Below are 19,628 nucleotides of genomic sequence, written 5' to 3'. Positions count from 1 at the left end.
AGCGGATAAGAAAAGTTCCGTGGTGAGATCTGTGACTAAGCACAAAAATAGTTGGTTTTTTTTTCATGGAGTTTTCTGAGGAGCAGAAACACGTGCCTGAAAAGCACAGCAGGAGCCCACAAAAAGTAAATGAGAAAAGGTGGATTCACATGAACAGTATCTGCTGTTACCTGAGTACTGTTATTTCTGAGACATCCTTGAAGCTTTATTTCCCAGAGATACCTATACAAGCTGCTTAATCTTTATGTCCAACAACAGCTCCACTCCTATCAAGTATATGGACTACAAGGGATTTCAGCTTTTTGTCCAGAGCAATTAGAGGAACTCTGACTGATGTAGAGCAAACCCAACTGACCCATTTACAGACCAATTCTATTGGTGTGTGCAATACAGAATTTGCTGGTGGTTTAAGGGGGAGGTGCATGAGTTTGTGGAACCAAAACCAACAAGCAGCAGACTATTTGTATTAAATGACATTGACTGGTCTACCAGTTGTCTTAGCTCCCAAATCTGATTGTCCTAGTTTCTGTTTCAGAGTTCCCTAAATAAGGAAATGCCCTGTCCTGACAGGGATTAAGATCTACCATAAATTAATATAATTAGCAATAGAAAAATTTTTGAGTATTTGGAGATAACTTCTTAAACATCTGCCCTTACATTTACCTACATGGTGCCTAAAGATGCACAAAAAAAACACTTGCAAGGATTAACCAAACAGCATGTGGCTGTTCTTGCACCTCCACAAAATCTGCCAACTTCTGTTAGCTTTGTTATATAAAACTTAAATCATGTACACAGCACTGAAATACAGACAAGCACATCCAAATGAAATAGAGCATTATGCACAATTTTACAAGATTTCAGACTACTCAGCTGTACCAACAATGTCCTGTTTAGAACAAGCTCGCTGACAGGTGGTGGAAGCTGTACTCCTCCCTTCGCTCCTCACTGCTGGGACAGCTGTCCTGCTATGGCAAACGTAGTTTTCACTGCTTCAACCATCCTCTTTCTTTCCTCCCCCAAAGAAGTGTTACTTTTTGGGGGAATACTCAGCTGCCTTTTAAAATTGGTTACAATTCTAATTTTGTATATGAAAATGCCATTTCAGGTAAATTGAAGAATTTTCATTTATAAAGTGAAATCTGCTCTTCAGCTTAGCAGTGTTCTGTCTCAGAAAATCTATTTGTGAATAATTTCAGTATGTCTAAAGCCTAAAATTTCTTGAAATTTCCTTGAAGAGAAACCTTACCATAGGTTGTGGCAACAATTTATATTCCAACATGACTACAGTATTCAAGCATACTCATTTGGTTAGCTGCCACTGGACAAAGGGATACTAAGTTTCACCATTATGGAAAAGCCCTAGAACATCTGGGAGCAACCAACTACTTGTTATACTAAACAGTCTATTACTATAATAGTAGTTTGTGGTGATAATTGGAAAAAAGTAGTTTGTGGAAAATACTCTCTAACAAGAAGAACACACTCTTGTGTTTCAAGCAAGACATGAAGTTATCCTTTTAGACAACTCTACAAAAAATCCATTAAAATTTTATAAAAAATTAAGAGCCCTCCATGCTTCTCAGTTCAGCAAATCTGAAACAGATGCAAATGAAAGCCACAAACGCAATTTCCAAGTAGCAAAGGATCCATCAGAGCTTCTGATAAGGCCAGAAGTCCTGATGGGCAGTAACTGCACTGTGATGGAGGCCACACTATCTGGAGTGAAGCCTGTTCATGTCCTCCCCACAGCAATCATGTGGAAACTTCCAGCACTGTGAGTTCCAGGTACTCACTGAAGCTTTCACATGATCCATTCACCGACACATTTTAATGTGTGGATATACCTTCTACCTCAGAGTAAGACAATGCCACACATGCTGAAATCCAGCTAATCTGGACATGCAGAATTTTCTATTTGATTTTAGCAGACCTGTTACTAAATAGGCAAACCAAAGAGTTCAGAAAAAAGCTAAAATTTTACAAAGCTTGAAAGAGGAAGGGAATCAGAGCTACTCAATGAGCTATCCACAGTTTGCCTTACAGAGAGGAAGCCAGAAAAACCCAAGTGAAGCGAAGAGCATGGTATTTACAGATGCACACAGACATGATCCACAGGCTGTGGGACCCTATAAAGAGGGAGTTAGGGCACAGCAGTTAGCATAGAAAGGAGGAGGTTAGCACAAACTTAGTGAACAATCTTTCACGAGGTGTTAAGGGTGGCCAGGAGCTGTGCTGAATTCCAGCTCTCTCTGAGAAGCAACCACGCAGGAGGCCGTTGGTGGTGGCTGGGGAACTTCCCCCACCTGCACTCCAACTACCATGGAGAGATGCAGCCCTGCTCACGACACACTTCTCTTCAGATGCACTGAAGTAAACTTCTGAAAACCAGCAGGTCTGTATGGTTTGCACAATTGCATACAAGAATAAACCTTGTTTAAGAGTTGAGGAAAATTTCCTTTCCTCTGCCTCCCTGAATGCTGCTGTGCAAGGGTATGGTTTTGGATTCATAAGATTGCCCGTTTCCAGCTTTATCACTGCTTGTTATCTAGAGACCAAATTACTCACTTGCAGAAAGAAAAACCACTTCCAAACCACACAGGTGGGAAAGACCACTTGATGACAATTTTTCATACCTGGAAAATTATCAAAGCTGGAGCAAGTGATTTACCTTGTGTTGGATACAGCTAGCTAAGTAAAAGAAACCAAAGCCAAGAATTAGTCACAGAAATTAGCACTAAAGTATCAAGTTTCCCCTAGATTCAGATTAGGACCTACTCTAGTAGCTGGTCATAACATTTTATTAGAAGCTATCTTTATCTCCTCTTTCAGCAACGGTGAACAGCTAAGGATTTAGACTATTAAAAAAGAGGAAACATTACAGAATTTAACTAGTTTCTCTACCACATTTTAAGTGAACTAACAGAAGGGCTTAAGTCAAAGGGAGAGGAGGTGTATGATTTTAATAAACATTTTTCTTATTAAAATCTTGATATAGTTTAAATATACCATACAGAGGAAAAAAAGCTATTTATAAAGCTACATACATATTTCAAGTCAATGACGACAGCATATATCATTCTAAATTCCCTCTCTGCTTACCAGAATGCCTTGTGTGTGTATATATGGTGAGCTACTGTGCTATCTGCATAACTTTTGTCTAGCTATACATTACAGGACTTAAAAAATGCTTAATCTATATACAGAAATATATATACATATAACATATATTTATATGTTATACATACACATACACTTATATACATATACACACAATACATATATATATACACAGTACTTTACATGTATATATGGCCTTTCATCCAGGGGCCTTGGATAATTCTTAGTACATCAAGCCTCACAAAGCTTTGTGAGGGAGGGAGCTTTATTTTACAGACTGGAGTTTTGATGCCTATTCTAAACAGTTTCTTTTGTTGCTTTCTACTAACTTTGCACATTTCAGTTAGAGGCAGTTTTGGTAGTGGAAATAATCACAGCAGTTTGATAGCCAGGCATAAGGTTGCTTTGTATCTTTGTAACTTACCCTCCTTAGTATAAGAGAACAGCTATACCAGCATAAATTTTCTCTATACTAAAATACCTCTAGCTAGATTTGTGAGGCTGTACTGCTTTTTCTTTTTAGCATAGTAAAATCAGCTTTGAACTTAAGATACACTGGAGGTCACAACAGGAAATCTAGCTCCAATCCTCATACATTGAAACTATCCTTTTCTAGGATGATCGATTTAGAGGAAGTATTATTACCTGCATAAATAATTTTACATCTATTTATTTATCTGCAGTTTAACTACACAAGCCCGAAACAATTTGCCTAATTTAGAAAAGAGGATTTTCAGCATCAATTTGGCAACTGGTGATCAGAATTTGTGGTACCAACTGTACTCCATACCTTTAGCAACTAATAGCAACTAAATAAATGAAGAGGCTTTTTCGAAAATCAGATGTAGACAACTTTTGATCATCCTACAACTAGTTGACAGAAAGGAAAACCCAAAGGAGCTCTGGCAAAGGTGAGTTCTGCTAGGATTTGGATGGAACATTACTTCCACTCTTCCCAACAAAAGGGAGGAAAAAAAAATCATTAACATGGACTAATGGGGTTGGAGAAGCAAGAAAGAAGAACATCACCACCATAAAAGTTCTCACCCCTCAATATTTCAGTTTGCTAAGCTTTTGTAAATTTATTTTGACACAGAAAAAGTAGCTCCTTTCTTCATCAATCAATTTCTAACTCCAAAATCTCTCAAGCCTTAGGGAAAAGAAATCCTAGATCATGGTCAAAGACTGCCCTCCCCAAAACTAACCAAGCACTTCAAAAGTGAACATACAGTAGAACTCACTACAATGAAGCTTGAGAATTTTATTCTAACCTAATTGCCTTGAGATTTTTCAGAACAAGCCACTTTTCCTTCAAACCAATTCTGTTAAAAGGAGGGGTTGCCTGGCCCATTTCTTTCAGGATTCTCTGCTAACTGTAAAATGTGGGCTAAGTGTCTTCTGCATGTCAATTTTTTCAGCTACAAAATTCAGACTTTTAATGACCAACTATGTTTAGTGTATGCTGTTACCTAAAGTATAAATGGCTTAATAAATAAAAACTATTGTTTCTTCAGTATGACTTGGTATTTTGTCTGCAATTTCTTTATTAAAAAACTGTAACAAGATACTTAAAAAAAGGCTAGATACAAAAGAAGTTAAGCAGCTCACGAACATTAAAGTTTTCCAAAAAATGTATCTTCAATAATCATGATCTTATAAACATTTTACAGTTACCAGAAAGTGCCCAGGCTGAGTTTACATAGTTAGATAATGTAGTACAAGTGTTGGGTTAGAACTGGTAGTGGAACAATCTCCTGACTGTCTGTTCACTGTAACAAGGATACAAAAATGTTGATTGTGAACTATGAAATACTGTGCATTGGCCTCATCAAATATGTACAGGGAAAAAAACCCACTAAAGGTACAGATTACATGCAAAATATTAGTGATGGTATCTGATGTGCCAGAGTTCAATGCAATAGAACAAAAATTGCAATGGAAGTGGTTTCATAAGTGAACAATCCCAACTCCGGGATCTGAGCTGTCAGGAACTTTTTACAAGTTCAATATACATGATACACAACTGCAGCCAACCACAAATTAAACACCATAAAAAAAAGTTAAAAACACAGAACATACTTAATTTTTTATTTTGAAATTCCCTACTCCCTCTATACAAGAACCTTTGCTGAAACACTTTCCACAAAGGCAGCAGTGAATTTTCAGAACATTTTACATATTTTCCCTCAGCAAAAAGATAAATCACAGTGTAAATTATATTGTTCTGCTGTCATCTTTGGCTGGGGTTAGGCAAAGGAGTTATTGACTAGCAAACTGTTGCAATCACATATTGCTAGTGCTCCTTAGGCCTTTATGTTACAAATTTAGTACAGGAATGTTTGCATTTAAATCTCTGAAGTACCACCAGGGGTATGACAGCATTAACTTTCATAAACTTTTATAGACAAATGGAAAAATCTACAAAACTTAGCTAGTAATATTACACAGCAATACACACTTTTTATACTCTACACAAAACCAAAATTCTTGGTCTTAATGGCGAGTAACAATTTTTGTTTCAAAATCTGCTTAGAGGAATAGAGTGGGACATAAAGGCGAGAAATGCACGTGTTTGCGGTTGGAAGATGTTGGTCATCTGGTGGCCTTATTGTGATGGATGGCATAGGCTGGAACCCCTCTTCACTGGCAGGCAATGATGGACTTGAGGTCCAAAAGTAAACCTGAAAAAAGAAGAGAGTGTTTAAAATTAATATTCATACTGCCTACAAATTGTGTAAGGATAGGTTAAAAAATAACTGCACTGTTACAGCAAGATTGATCATACTATGTTCTCTTCAATATGCCAAACTGAACTCCACAGTCATTCTACTTTATTCTGTAGTAGCTTCCTTCACTTCCCTTCATCAGCTGCTCATTCATAAAACCGATAAAAGCAGCACTCAAAATTATCCTGTATCAGCAAATCCTCAGTAAACGGCATGTCCAAAAACCCATCAGGGCAGGTGGTGACTGCCCATCAATACAAAGCGAATCAGGAATTTCTCACAAACCAGTCAGAGACTACAGGATGTAGTACTGGTACAAACAAAAGGGAGCAACAGAGAGTATTTGGTTTATTATCTCAAGTGTGAAATACTGAGTCACCACCAAGGTGTAAGCATAGACACTCCTTGAAAAACCTGCTCTAGGGTTTGCACTTTTCAGAGTACTCTTTGTTTCCTTTTAGCAGACTGTAAGGGAGAGATAGTACCTTACAGAGTAGGAAGTTAAAAACAAACCGTTTTAAGAGGTGTGTACAATGAATAAAATTTACAGGCAAGTTTTTAAAAATAAAATCCCCTGAACAGTATCTTATTCTTTTATGCTTCTCATCAGCTCCTCACTCCTAAAGGGCCTTGAGAAGGACATGGTATCATTCCTGACATCTTACAGAGAGGACACACATTGCCCTCAGGATACACAGAAGTCAGGTGAGTAGATGATGCATGAAGAGAACCTGACCTCAAAGCCCTACCAGCTCACAACACAGCTGAATAACCAGTTACTCATCTTAAGAGCAACTGTGCAGAGCGAAACTGTGCTTCTCTAAGAGACCTATGAACAGGGAGAACACCACACCACACTTACTTTCAGTTACAAGAAGGTCTGGTATTCACACCTGTTGTTTCCAGAACCAAGTCTTACCCAACCCTACTACCCTGCTCTGCTACCTTAACTCTTCACAAAGTCTCTGCAGGTAGACACAGTTAAGAACAGTATTGACACCACTTATTCCAATTCTTCCTGCATGTTTCCAATGGGAATGGACAACTTACCAGATCTTGTCTTTCTGTCATACTCATCTTCTCAACTATGGACCAAAACCATCGCTTGAATTGCAAAAGCTTCTCAGCATTTTCTCCTGTGTGAAATAACAAGGTGCACAGTTCAGTTGCTACACTGGACAGTAACATTAAGAGATGTGTTTTATGTGTGCTGCAAGTTGGATCTCAGCTACAATTGCATTCATAAAGTCCTGCTACTGGAGACCAGTAATTTCAAAATGAAGAGCTTTGAATGCAAGGCCAACACTGACATAACTCAGTACCACTCCCACTCCTCCCTCCTTACCAAAAACCCCAACTGCAACTAAATGCAGTTTCAAAATTATGTAAGAAGCATGAAACCTGCATCCATCGCATTTATACTTCTAGAGAATTTTCACAAGAAAGATATACTACCAGTAATACAATCCATGTATCTAACATCCAGTGACAGTCAAGTTGGAAAACATGCTTTCTCCACCCTCACTTAACTGAAGGTAAATATTTTCTAAGGAATGTAAAAAATATCCCAAGTAATAATTCTATTACAGCTTTCACTGGCTTATTAACTAATGGCAGACTTACTAGTTCAAGTTTAATGCTAGTAACTTCTCCACACAGAAAAAACAGTGTTAAGTTACACCTGCAACTCTATTTATGACTAAGTTATTTCATACCTGATTCATCATTGAAAGAGGTAAAGCTGATTAGCATTTGCACATTTACTTCACCACAGCCATTTACCAGAAGCCTGAAATCTTCTGCTGTCAAATCTTCTAATGAATTCTTTGGAAGTACATCCAGGAGCCCCTTCCTCATTGCCTTAAGTGAAAACCACAAAATGCACATTGTAACCTTGTAACTTTTAAGACTGACTTTAAACACATTACTCAAAAGTTTCATGTGAAATTCTCTTTAACTCAAGATGCATTATTCTCTGAGCTGTTATTTTCTTTTAAAGCTTTATCATCTGAGATGCAAATCTTCTGAAACAAAGAACTGCACCAATTTTTAAACCCTACCTACTAGAGCAAAAGAAAGAAGTACTGGTTTGAGCTAGTATTTCACCAGGAGCAGAAGCACATGAACTCTTTTAATGCTAAAATGTTCAGGTATTTTGCTAAGCTGCGCTGAATTTGATGAGAATTAAAAACAAACAAAAACAAAACAAACAAACAAAACCACGCATCTTGAATGTTCCTTTTACTTTGCTTCCTCAGACACACGCCAACTCTGCTTCAAAAATATTACACACAGAGATACACATACACAGATATCCTATATAAGTAATATCCTGAAAAGATAGGAAATTCCCTATTCAAAATGGAATACTATGAATCAATTTGCTTTAGGAAATTTCAAAATGAATACAAGTGTAAGGGTTTTCAACTCTTAAAATAAACAAGAGTCTAAATAGTAATATATGCAGACATGGAGATCAAGTATCTTAATTCCAGGAACATGTTTTTTCTGTGAGAATTTGGACCTCAGCTGCACAGAGGTAATCTGGCCTGCTCCCCTATCTCACATATGCCGCAGGAAACCACAATGAGCACAAGCAACAAAATTTAGATGTAGCACCATGACAAACTGGTCCTCATTAACTGTCTACAAAAATATATTATTCTGTGTGATTTGACAAGGGCTTAAAAAAACAAATAATTTTTAATATGGTTTTCTAGTCAATTTTTACGTTTCTTGCCAGGCTAGTATAAGTGGTTTTATAAATGTTTTTTCCTTAGAACAAGGATGCAAACAAATCAAAGGTAATAAATTATTAAGAACAAAGTAGCTGCCAAATACAAAGCCAAAATTTCAAGAGGATTTGTGCCATTTGAGCTCAAGAAATAAGCATATATATTTAACCAATGAGACCCACAATAAAATAAATGATCTTTCATTTGATAAAATAAATTACTCACTCAGTCTTCACAGTACTGCATAAACATCTATACAACTACACAAATAATTAAATACTTTTAATCAAGCTGTCAAGACTTTAAAGTAACCTGATCAGCAACACCACAATGAGAAGAATAATTAACTGATGGGAAAATGACAGATTTTTTTTTCTTTTTTTTAAAAAAACTCCACTTAAAGACTTACATGTAGAGGCTGCTCAGCTACTACCAACATTCGGTGTTCTGCATATTTCCGGACATACTCATATACATTCTGAGGAGTGACTGGTATATTTACACCATTGGAAATAAGTTCAACCTATGGCAAAGAAATAAGGAACATTTAAAAAGGGGGAGAAGAAAAGGGATATAAAAGAAATGAGACTATTACAACCACCACAGTACGCAGCAGAGCGATTTATTGCTCAATATACCTCCAAACTCAAGTAAAATTCATTATTACAGGTTAGCTTTCCAGATTCCCTAGGATTGACTTGGTTGCCAGGGTCTATGGTAGGCTCTAGATCATTTCCAAAAAAAAAAAATCCAGGCTTCAATATCTTAAGAACACTGCACTGACTCCAAGAAGAATAAAATGTTTTATCTGCCATCTGAGAAGAGCCTAGATTATGTGCATACTACACCCTGCATAAGTTGTCAAACTCTGAAACTACAGAGCCACAAGTTTAGCCATGCATACCTGGCCTCCACCTTCCTCCTTACACAGGTCAATTGCAAAGGCTAAATCCATTGCTGCAAACACTGCATCAGCATCTGTACTCTGTGACGCGAGGATAAGCTGCCGAAGGCTTTCATACATAACCGGATCGAAAAAAGCGAAGTCGTGCCAGTTCACCTATTAAAAAAGGACAGAAGTTTGAAACATAACAGGTGTTTAAGAATGTTTTCAAAATTATGTGACCTGTGCCAGATCTATGCACTAGCAACAAAAGATACAAATGCACAGAAATAAATGCAGTTAAAACTCCAATTTTCAGTCTGCTTTAGAAGGTACATTGGAATACTGGAAGGAATACATATTGAACAAGAAAAACCTTAAGAGAATATTTAAAAGGCAATCACTCTTGGAAGACACCAGGAGGTATTTAAAAGCCATTTCTCCCATTAACTCTTTTTCATTGAAGATTATACTATGTTGGGTAACTGATTATGTGATCAAGAGTGAATTTAAGGAAAGACCAGTAGTAACAAACCTTGGTTTAAGTTTGCTGAATCAGACAGAACTTACAATGCCATTGACTAATGCATCAAAAGTGCAGTATATGATTAGATTTTACTGAGCCAGGGTAGCAGTTGTGATCAAAAGTTTAAATAATTTTTTATTATTGCTCTGAATTAAATTATACCTACCCCTGAGACAAAATTTTAATTACAAATTAATTCCATGAGCTCTCTCAAATATCCAGAAAAATGCTTTTCTCTAAGCTATTGATGAGTATAGTCTAACACTATCATTTCTAAATCTCAGGAAGAAAAAAGCACAGACAGTATGTAGTTTCTGAAGAGAGTTGAAGGCTAACCTATTACAAATCATTACAAATACCTGACTTCTAGTACATCTACTCTGTTCAAACTCTAGCAAACGAAAAAATTAACAGTCCTCAAATTAAAGACCTCCATACAGTTCCAGTATCTGCTCAGCTAGTTAATACATATCTGGTTAGGGGGAAAAGCCAGTTTTATGGATGAGGTTTTAAGTAATTACAGGAAATTAAAATTTGTATCTTCAACTTACCTTTCTGCCAAGCAGAACTTTGATTACGTGTCTATTTAACGTGATAGGACATAGTTCATTCTGCAACAAGCACAATCCTAGGATTCTGAAAAAATATGTTTGGAGTTGGTTTTGGTACAGCAGAAATTACACTAGAGATCTTTCAGCAAACTCACATTCAAGAGTTCTAATATGCTAAGAACTAAGCTGGAGCCAGCTTTCCAAATGTATTGGCCACAAATAAAAATCATGGGCATACATAATTGAAAAAAAGAAAGATAAAAAATTAAAATTTAACAGGAAAAGAAACTTTAAGTTGACATATGCAAATTCCCCCCTAATTAGGCTCAATGTGAGAAATAGAGACCACTTTTAAAAAAAAAAAGTTTTTCCCAGCTTGGATCATTGGTACTCTCCCAAGTATTGTGTATGACTGCCTTTTACATTTTTTCAGACTAAAAAGTTAATGGTAGAATACCTGCCAATGTTTCGGAAACAATTCAGCCTTGCTTCTGTGTTTTTACCAGGTCTTGGTGTATAAAATCCTCGTTTTCCAGGCTGGTAGAAAAGCGGTGCATTATCATCCCCATCATCGGTATCGTCTAACTCCATATCTACCACACTGCGGCTGGATCCATGGCGTTTCCTGTTTTCCTGGTTTGAAAGTCAAAACAGCAATTAATACACTTAATTCTAGTTACTGACATACATCAAGCTATTTGCTACAGGACCCAAAGATTCAGGTCCCATTGGTTAAGAATTCCTGTGATATTTCCTAATGATGACATTTTTTACTTTTGACTAATTACTTTTAATCCTTTCAAAACAAAATGATTAAACAGAACTTTGTCTTGCATGATAAAGCTTCCGATTGCTTCCAGTTTTAAAATCAACAGATAAAAGTGAATCTTACATAAATTTTGTGCAACAGGTCATTACCTGAACTTTATCTGAAGAGTCTAGCAATCCAAGATCCAATATACTGTCAGCACCGTTCTCCCTTGAGAAGGGAATAAAAAGGCAGATTTCATTTCACCATCACAGACTCACAGAATGACAGAATGGTTTAGGTTAGAAAGGGACCTTGAAGATCATCTAGTTCCAGCCCCCTTGCTGTGGGCAGTGATACTTTCCTCTAGAGCAAGTTGCTCAGAGCCCCAGCCTGGCCTTGATCACCTCCAGGGATCTACAGCTTCTCTGGGTAACCTGCTGCAGTGCTTTACTATCCTCACAGTAAAGAATTTCTTCTTGTTTTCTAATCTAAACCTGCTCTCTTTCAGTTTGAAGCCATTCCCCTTGAACAGTCACTACATGCTCTTGTATAAAGTCCCTCGCCATTTTTTTGCTGTGTCCCTTCAGGGACTGGAAGGTCACAATTAGGTCACCCATAAGCTTTCTCTTTTCCATGCTGAACAACCCCAGTTCTCTCAGCCTTTTTTCATAAGAGAGGTACTCCATTCTTCTGATCATCTTGGTGACCTCCTCATCACTTGCTCCAACAGGTCCATGTCCTTCCTGTGCTGGGGACCCCTGAGCTGGATGCAGCAGTGCAGGTGGGGTCTCGCCTGAGGGGTGGAATCCTCTCCCTCAACCTGCTGGCCACGCTGTTTGTGATGCAGCCCAGAACACATCTGGCACATTGCATGGCCAGCTCATGTCCAGTTTCTCATCCACCAGCACCCATCAAGTCCTTCTCAGCAGGGCTGCTCTCAATAACTGTCATATTCTGAAACCAGTCAGAATAGATTAAACCAAAGCCAAAAAGTCACTTGTCCAGAGAAAAATATCTAGACTATCAAGAAATAAGGTGCATGTACTGGAGTTAGATGGTGAACAGTACAAGTGCTTTGGCTACAAAATCAGTTCTCACTTTTGGTACTTTACCTGCCATGTGCAATAATGAGTTCCATTGCTTCATCAACTCTTGCTCTAAGAGAATCTTCACTAGCAAGTAACAGAAGCAGCTGAGCAGGAGACAATTCCAACAACATTCCTGTGATTTTACTTGCAAATGCCTGGGGATAGAGGAGTGATAGGTCTTACTATTCTCCTCCAGTTCTCTCATTTTCAAATACAGTCTTATGAAAGTTTTGGTATTTTAAAAAGAATGCATTACAAGATACTGCCTAAGCTAAAAAAAAAATTGGAGAAACAAAATCTCAACAAAATTAAAAATAAAATCAGTCTTACATGTTTGAATACTATCAATTATTTTTCAATTATTTCAATTATGGATAAGAAAATAAATTTTTACATGACAAGATGACAAGAAAAATCACTAAGTGTGTTAGGGAAGTCTTACTGGTTGCATTGCTTGCACTCGAGGGTAGAGCCGTTCTCCAAGGGCTTGTCTGTGTGCTGGGAGAGGGTCAGGGTCATCACTGGGATTTCCTTCTGATGCTGGTCTAAAAGGCCGTGTGTCAATGGACAGTTGTCTTCTGAAGTCCCTTAAGATAATCAGAGCAGTTTGTACTCATTTCAGAGGAAAAATTCAAAAATCCTCTGGGAACAATATTATTTGCACACAGATTGATATTAGCATTAGCTTTACTGCTGGAATAGTAGTGTTGCTCATAGCTGCTTGGAGAGAATGAATCAGAAAGAGAGAATCAAAATAAACCAGAGATTTTAGCATTACTTGTGTTTTGGATACAGCAGTCACATGCCACCAATGCCATTGTTGATTCTAAACTACCTCACAATTTAATTCTAGTACACAGGTTTTTGTTATTGTTTTAGCAGAAGAAACTGATGGCCTGTGGTGGAGACATAACCTATTAATGATAAAGTAAGCATAACAATTCTTTAAAGAATTAAAACTTGAGACCGAATTTCAAGAAATTACCCTGCAAATCACTCCTGAAAGAGACTCCTTTAACTGGAGGAACTAAAAGTATCTTTCCTGACAATATCCAAGGCAATTACTCTATTTGACAAAATATCTTCATCAAGACAAAGATTATCACTTACCTATCCCTATCTCTCCGAGAACCAGTTCGCAAGCCACTACTTCTCCGCATTTCTCTCTCTCGCTCCCTTTCCCGATCTCTCTCTCCCCTATTTCGCAATCTCTGCATCAGACCTGAAGGGCAAAAAACCTCATAAACTTAAACATCTTTATATTTCTCTCTCCTATCTGAGTTTCAGTGTAAGGAAGACTAAGGTTTAGAAGAGTTTGACAGACATCAGTGAGACAGAACCACTTCAAGCAGTAATTGGGTTCAGCCAAACTTAAGAAAGGACCTGAAGTGTTTCCACCAACTTAAAAATTATAAAATACTTTCAGAGTTTACATATATTTTCAAAAACACTAAAATGTGTTTGTGGCAAGTCAGATGGAGTAGCCATAATAAAACATATTAAGCTCTTAGTAGCTAAAATCTTGACAATTATTACCTGCTGGAGAGAAGGACATTGAAAAATCTGAGCACATCTAAAGGAGACTCCTATTGCAAGAAAAACAAGAAGTTCCTGTTTCTAAAAGGGTAGGGGGAGATGGGGTGGAAAGCCACTTCCTTGCTCCCAAGAACTAATGCATGATTTTTATGGATTCTGGGCTGAGCTAACAAGAGATGTCTCTGGCACAAGGCCATGTATTTCTATGTAAATAAAGCACCCAAGGTTTTTATTAATATTTTCTATAGATTAACTGCTGTGCGTCACTTACTTGTATGGGTACCTTTGTTGGCATTCTGAATGCAATCTAAATTTGGCAGTTTCTCATTTGACAGAAAAGCCTGTGCAATAGCAGTATAAAAGCTTCGTGCTACACCGCTGCCTTCTCCGGGCTCATCCTTAAAAGTAACTTTCACTCTGTGTACAGCCATCGGTGTGGTAGCACACCTGCGGCCAAAATGATTGTTCAGCTGCCGCATGGTCTGCTGAATCAGAAGATCTCTGTCTCGATCAACCTAGTAAAAAATACAAAAAAATTTCTTTCTTTACCAGCTATCATTCTAAGAGACTTTCAGCTTCACAACAGATTTCTGGACACTGCTGCACGGATTCAAAAAATAACAATCAGACTGGGAAAAATTACAGAGTAATCGCAACAGAACTCACAAAGTATGATTTAAGACACCTGCCTACAGACTCTGAAATACAAATTTTCCTATCAAGTTACTATAATAATTCAACTTTTAATGAAAGTCTATTCAAAGATAAACTAACATTTTTTACCTCCAATGTTAAATCCCTCGATTGCTGGTTTCTAAGTTTTTCCATCTCCCTGCGGAATTTTGATTCCTTTACTTCGAAGCCACCTAATTCAGTCAAGATCTAAAAATTTAAAAAAAACAAACAAACAAAAAAAAAACCCAAATCAGAATAATTAGGGAGAGTCACAATTTAGTTGTAAGAGGAAGTGTCCTTACACTGAGAAATACATACCGATCCAGGCTCTGCTCCAACATCTTCCATGAATACTCTACCAAACAACTCCAAAGAAAGGCGCCAACGTCCCAGCAACATGTCATGAGAAATAACCATGCCCATGAAGCTACACTGAGGCCTGACAAAAAGAAGAAAAAATTACAGATATGTGGAATCAAGTTAAATTTCAGACACATTTTGTGTACTTCAGCTTTTTCTTACCCTCTGCATTCAACTAAGTTTTCTATTCCTGATAAACAACAACACAGTACACTAATTCTGTGCGCAAAAGCACATGAAGCTGCTTAGTTTCAGCAGAAACACAAGCCTTGCTTCCAAAGGGTAATTACCCCAAAAGCATGTAACTTTTGGTGCTATGTGGTATGCACTGTTACTGGTCTCCCATCAACCAAGGCCTTAATTTCGTTTAAAATATCTGTAATTGGAAGGGAGGACAGGTCAGTACATAACTGCATTAAGTGTGGGCAGCCCCACCCGACACAGGTGGCAAGCTGTGGATTCCAACTGCTCAGCCTGGCTACCCAGGACATCACAGGGCTGCAGCAGGAAGTCAGGGAGTAAAGGAATTTGTCTACAGTTTGCACAGACCTCTTTGAAGACTGTTCAACTATTCACTTTAGAGTTACAAATCACAAACTACAAATGCCAACTAAATTAAGCTACCCATTTTAATTTCAAAAAGACTTTCCAGAGTCCCAAACAGCCATTTAGCAGAGCAGTAATATTTCAAAATGTAATTTTTAACTCGGCTACCTGAAAGATGTGAGGGGTGGCCCTTCACTTTCTGTCAATCCTATCTCTGCCAACAAGCTGCTTTTCAGTTGTGCTGCAAGATCGTGAGCTGAAGGCCCTGGTTTTGAACTCTCAGATTCTTCTGTAGGCACATTTTGTTCTTCCCCTTCCTTCTTCTGCCGATTTTGCATGCTCATAACATTTTTTAAGTTGGCTGCGTAAGACATTTTAGTTGGAAGAACCTAAAGGAGAAGTAAAATTTACCTTCACTTTCAAAGCAGACTAGAAGGCTTTTTCAGCACATATATTCATAGGTGTATATTTTAAGTCACACAAAAGTGAACACTGTAATTGACCTGTTAAAACACAGTGACCTCAATAATTTCAATAAATATAGAAAAAAACCCCTATTTTCCCCACTGTATGTTTGCATTTCATATGCTTGCCAATTAATGTTCAGTCTGAAGGTAAGTCAAATCTACTGGATGGACTATAGGAAGATTTAAATCTTTTTATCAAAAATAATTATATAATTAGCATTCCAAAATTCACTCAGAATTGTGCTGCTGCATTTAAGAATATTATCTGAAAGCTCCTATAAGTCAATAATAATCACGTTTCTATATTAAGCATACTTTTCATTAAGACTTCAAGTTTTCACAGGCACTGAGCTTTTAAATTATTATTCTGAAAGCTACATAAAATCCTCTCTGAAAACATTAAAATGTCTTTTTAAGGAACGAAGGTTCTAGTTTAAATTACCATATTGTTTAAAATAATAAAGTTTTACATTACCTCAAGGCAGTTTCTATCCACTGTAACTTCCACTAAGCACTTGCCACTGTTGGCAGAAGATGAGTACAGACCCTGACTGGGTCGGCCAAACAGATCCTCTTTGCGAGCATTTGGCTGAAAAGCAACAAGAGTGCTCTGGGTCAATAACACACTTCGGTGAGGAATGAAAAAGCAAACTGCAGTTTTATTCCAAAACACCATCTCTGATGTCACCTGTAATAGATGTGGCTGGTCTGCCAAGGGGATGGCCTCTGCCAGAGGAACCTCAAAAGGATTGGGTGGAATGCAGCCCAGGAATGTCATAGAGTCTGACCGTCTGAAAAATGGATGGTTTTGGCCAGTCTCTGCTGGGAGGGTGTCATCATCTTTGTCGTTGAGTGTAGCACCTAAATATTAGAGATTTCAAATCAGCTTTCACGGTTATAAAAGCAAAGGGTATAAAATGACAAAAATTAATAACCTTCCCTCTCAGCTAGCTGACTAGAGGAGAATCTCTGCAAATTTAGTACTTCTACAGGATGCTTCTGCAAATGTGATATCTTTACTCATTTGCTTAGTTACAGTTTTTATTCTTTTTACTATTGTCCTGGTTTGAGAGGAAGTGAGTTTTTTGGGATGCTGTGGTCAAACCAGTAGGTGCTCAGATTTGACTATTGGCACCTGGTGTGGCCACTGAGGACATGGATACGCCTCTGAAAACACAGGGGGTTAAAAGCAGAGAACTCCCAGGGGGAAGCTCTTGGGTTCTGTCGGTGAGCCCTGCCCAGCTGCAGGCTGGGCGGGAGAGGGGAGGCCATGTGGTCGGGTGAGGTAGGCCAGGGCGTGGGAGTTCTAGACAGGCAGAGCCTGTGATTTTAACTCTTTTCTTGGATAATGGAAACCTTACAAATGCTGATCCTCCTGGAGTTGAATGAGAAGAAAGATAGAGATGGAATGGCAGGAAATGGGTAAGTGTGATGCAAGTTTGTGCAAGTGAAAGATGTCCGAGAGAAGCTGAGAAGAATCCTAGGTGGGAGGAGGTGATGGAGTGGCCTTTGGCTGGACTTTTCTTGTATAGCCATGGACAGACCCATTTTTCCTGTGACACAGAAATTGCATTTAGGGGGGAGGCAGTGACTCAGAGCCAGGAGAGTGCAGTGATGTGATGGAGGGTGTGAACAGAGACGACAGGTGAGGAGGGTGGTGGTGGTGCCCTCCGGGAAGAAGAAGAGGATCTCTGTTCTCGGGACCCCTCGGCCCCAGGGGGTGAATTTGGGGGGAACATGTGTCCCAAAAGTGAGGGACTGTGCCTTTTTTGGAACTGGGCAAAGCATCCTTAAAAGGGGAACCCTAGGAGCAGCTCTGGTCCATGTGCAGTGGTGAGAGCACTGGGCGTGGAAGGAAGATGTCACGATGGCAAATGTTCTCTGGGCGGTGCCACATGTGACATGGAAACACAAGAGGTTTCAACTGTGTTTCCTGGGGAAGTCTATGGTACAAGAGGGACTCTTATCTTCTTGATGAACTGAGAATTGATTATCTAAAAGGTGGTGATGGACTGAGAGTTAGTGATCTGAGGGATGGTAACTGAATTGAGAATCCAAGGTTTTGTCTTACTGTGATGTGTTGGAAATTTGGTGGGGAGGAGGGAGGAGGAGGAATGTTTTTGGAAGATTTTCATTCTGAGTTCTGTGTGTGTTTCTTTTTACATATAGTTGTAGGTTAATAAAGTTTTTTTCTTTATTCCTAAGTTGGAGCCTGCTTTGGTCTATTCCTGGTCACATCTCACAGCAGACACTAGGGAAAATATATTTTCATGGGAGCACTGGCATTGCGCCAGTATTCAAACCATGACAACTATACCTAGCTTTACTGAACAGGCACTCCTACCCTGTATGTAGGAGTCTATATTCTACCGTTTTCAGCAGATTTTCATCAAAAAGATCAGTTTAACTATGATTCAAATTTTATTATAAAATGGTAGGTAAGGGCAGAAATGCTGCAGTTTAGTGAGAAAAGAGATGAAAAGATGGCCCTGAAATGTGAGGCAATAAAATAGGCAACAGCAGAAGAAACTTGGTAAAAGTAACAATGCTAAGAAAATCTTACTAAACCCAACTTTACATATACAAGCAGCTATATTTATTCAAAATCTCAGCTAGCTAAAGGGAAAAAGCACTAAGAAAATCTGGCATTTTGGTATACTATGTCAATTTTTGTATACTAACTTTGATTGGTATCATCATCATTTTCATGTTCTGAATCTTCATTGTCAAGACCCAGTTCCAAAAGCTCACGAGTTCTTAATAAAAAACACCCAAAACAACAAAAACAAAACAGAAGAAAATAAAAAAGAGTCAGTCATCTTGAAGAAATTATTAGGCCAAACATCTATATCTGTAGCATAATCAGGAAGAGTACTTAAGAGTTACACATAACAAAAACAAAACTAAAACTGAAGCACTGTAGAGGACTTGTCATTACATACTCACTACATCACTCACACAGTTACCCTTAGAGCCACCCACCACTTTTGATCTTAAAAGTTACAGCTTTGGGCAGTGATACTTGGTTTTAAACACTGTATCAATATAAAATCCTAGGAACACTGCATTATTGGAAGAAATATGCAAGTGAATACTATTTCAAAATTTAAAAATAATCTCACTGATGTAGTTCCAGAAGGGTCTGCAAGCTGCACATTAAAAAACTTGATTTCACTATATTGTACTACTGTCTGTCAAGAACTTAGATTAGTATTAATTTCTGGCAGTTTATGCATTGTGAAACGTGTTCTGAAACTAGATGAAGACTGATAAAATTCATTTTACTCAGATTACTAATATGTCATCTAATCAAAGCAACTGTTTGAACCACTCACTTTTAATTGAAAAGGTCTAGGCCTTTACAGTTTTAAAAGCATTTCATGCAAATTTCCCAATTCTTTTATGAACAGTTATTTGACAGGTTTCAGTACATGATTTTTTTTTTTTTAAAGCAGCTTCTGAAAGTATGTAAGGGTTAAAGCTGTGGCTATAACTACTCAAATCAGTATTAAAAGGTCATTACTGTACTATATCATTCTTACTTGTGAGGAAACTACTGTTGATAACACCCCCATCTGGTACACCTTTGAGGTCATAACCTTACATTACAAAGATAAACAAAACACAGTATTGCAACTGCATTTGAAATGAAAAAAATATAAAA

The 19,628-nt window shown here is 38.0% G+C and overlaps 1 protein-coding gene across 6 annotated transcripts in view; it reads right to left on the bottom strand.

Moving 5' to 3' along the window:
* Positions 1-3,070: 3,070 nt before the first annotated feature.
* UBR5 (ubiquitin protein ligase E3 component n-recognin 5) overlaps positions 3,071-19,628 on the bottom strand; it is an 89,254-nt gene continuing 72,696 nt past the window's right edge. For all 6 annotated transcript variants that reach the window (XM_084218156.1, XM_084218157.1, XM_084218159.1 and 3 more), the window contains 18 exons: positions 18,647-18,720; positions 16,653-16,825; positions 16,440-16,553; positions 15,666-15,886; positions 14,910-15,030; positions 14,700-14,798; positions 14,188-14,431; positions 13,491-13,602; positions 12,823-12,967; positions 12,405-12,535; positions 11,460-11,520; positions 10,999-11,174; positions 10,542-10,626; positions 9,486-9,641; positions 8,991-9,104; positions 7,562-7,706; positions 6,897-6,982; positions 3,071-5,801 (listed from right to left, as the gene is read on the bottom strand). In XM_084218156.1, the coding sequence (XP_084074282.1) occupies positions 5,589-5,801; positions 6,897-6,982; positions 7,562-7,706; positions 8,991-9,104; positions 9,486-9,641; positions 10,542-10,626; positions 10,999-11,174; positions 11,460-11,520; positions 12,405-12,535; positions 12,823-12,967; positions 13,491-13,602; positions 14,188-14,431; positions 14,700-14,798; positions 14,910-15,030; positions 15,666-15,886; positions 16,440-16,553; positions 16,653-16,825; positions 18,647-18,720 (2,470 nt within the window). In that variant the 3' untranslated portion in view covers positions 3,071-5,588. The remainder of the gene's footprint in view (positions 5,802-6,896; positions 6,983-7,561; positions 7,707-8,990; positions 9,105-9,485; positions 9,642-10,541; positions 10,627-10,998; positions 11,175-11,459; positions 11,521-12,404; positions 12,536-12,822; positions 12,968-13,490; positions 13,603-14,187; positions 14,432-14,699; positions 14,799-14,909; positions 15,031-15,665; positions 15,887-16,439; positions 16,554-16,652; positions 16,826-18,646; positions 18,721-19,628) is intronic.

The sequence above is a fragment of the Fringilla coelebs genome (genome assembly GCF_963513975.1).
Source record: "Fringilla coelebs genome assembly, chromosome: 1".
NCBI lineage: Eukaryota > Metazoa > Chordata > Aves > Passeriformes > Fringillidae > Fringilla > Fringilla coelebs.
Note: the sequence above shows the minus strand (reverse complement) of the source record. Positions and strands in the feature narration are given on the sequence as shown.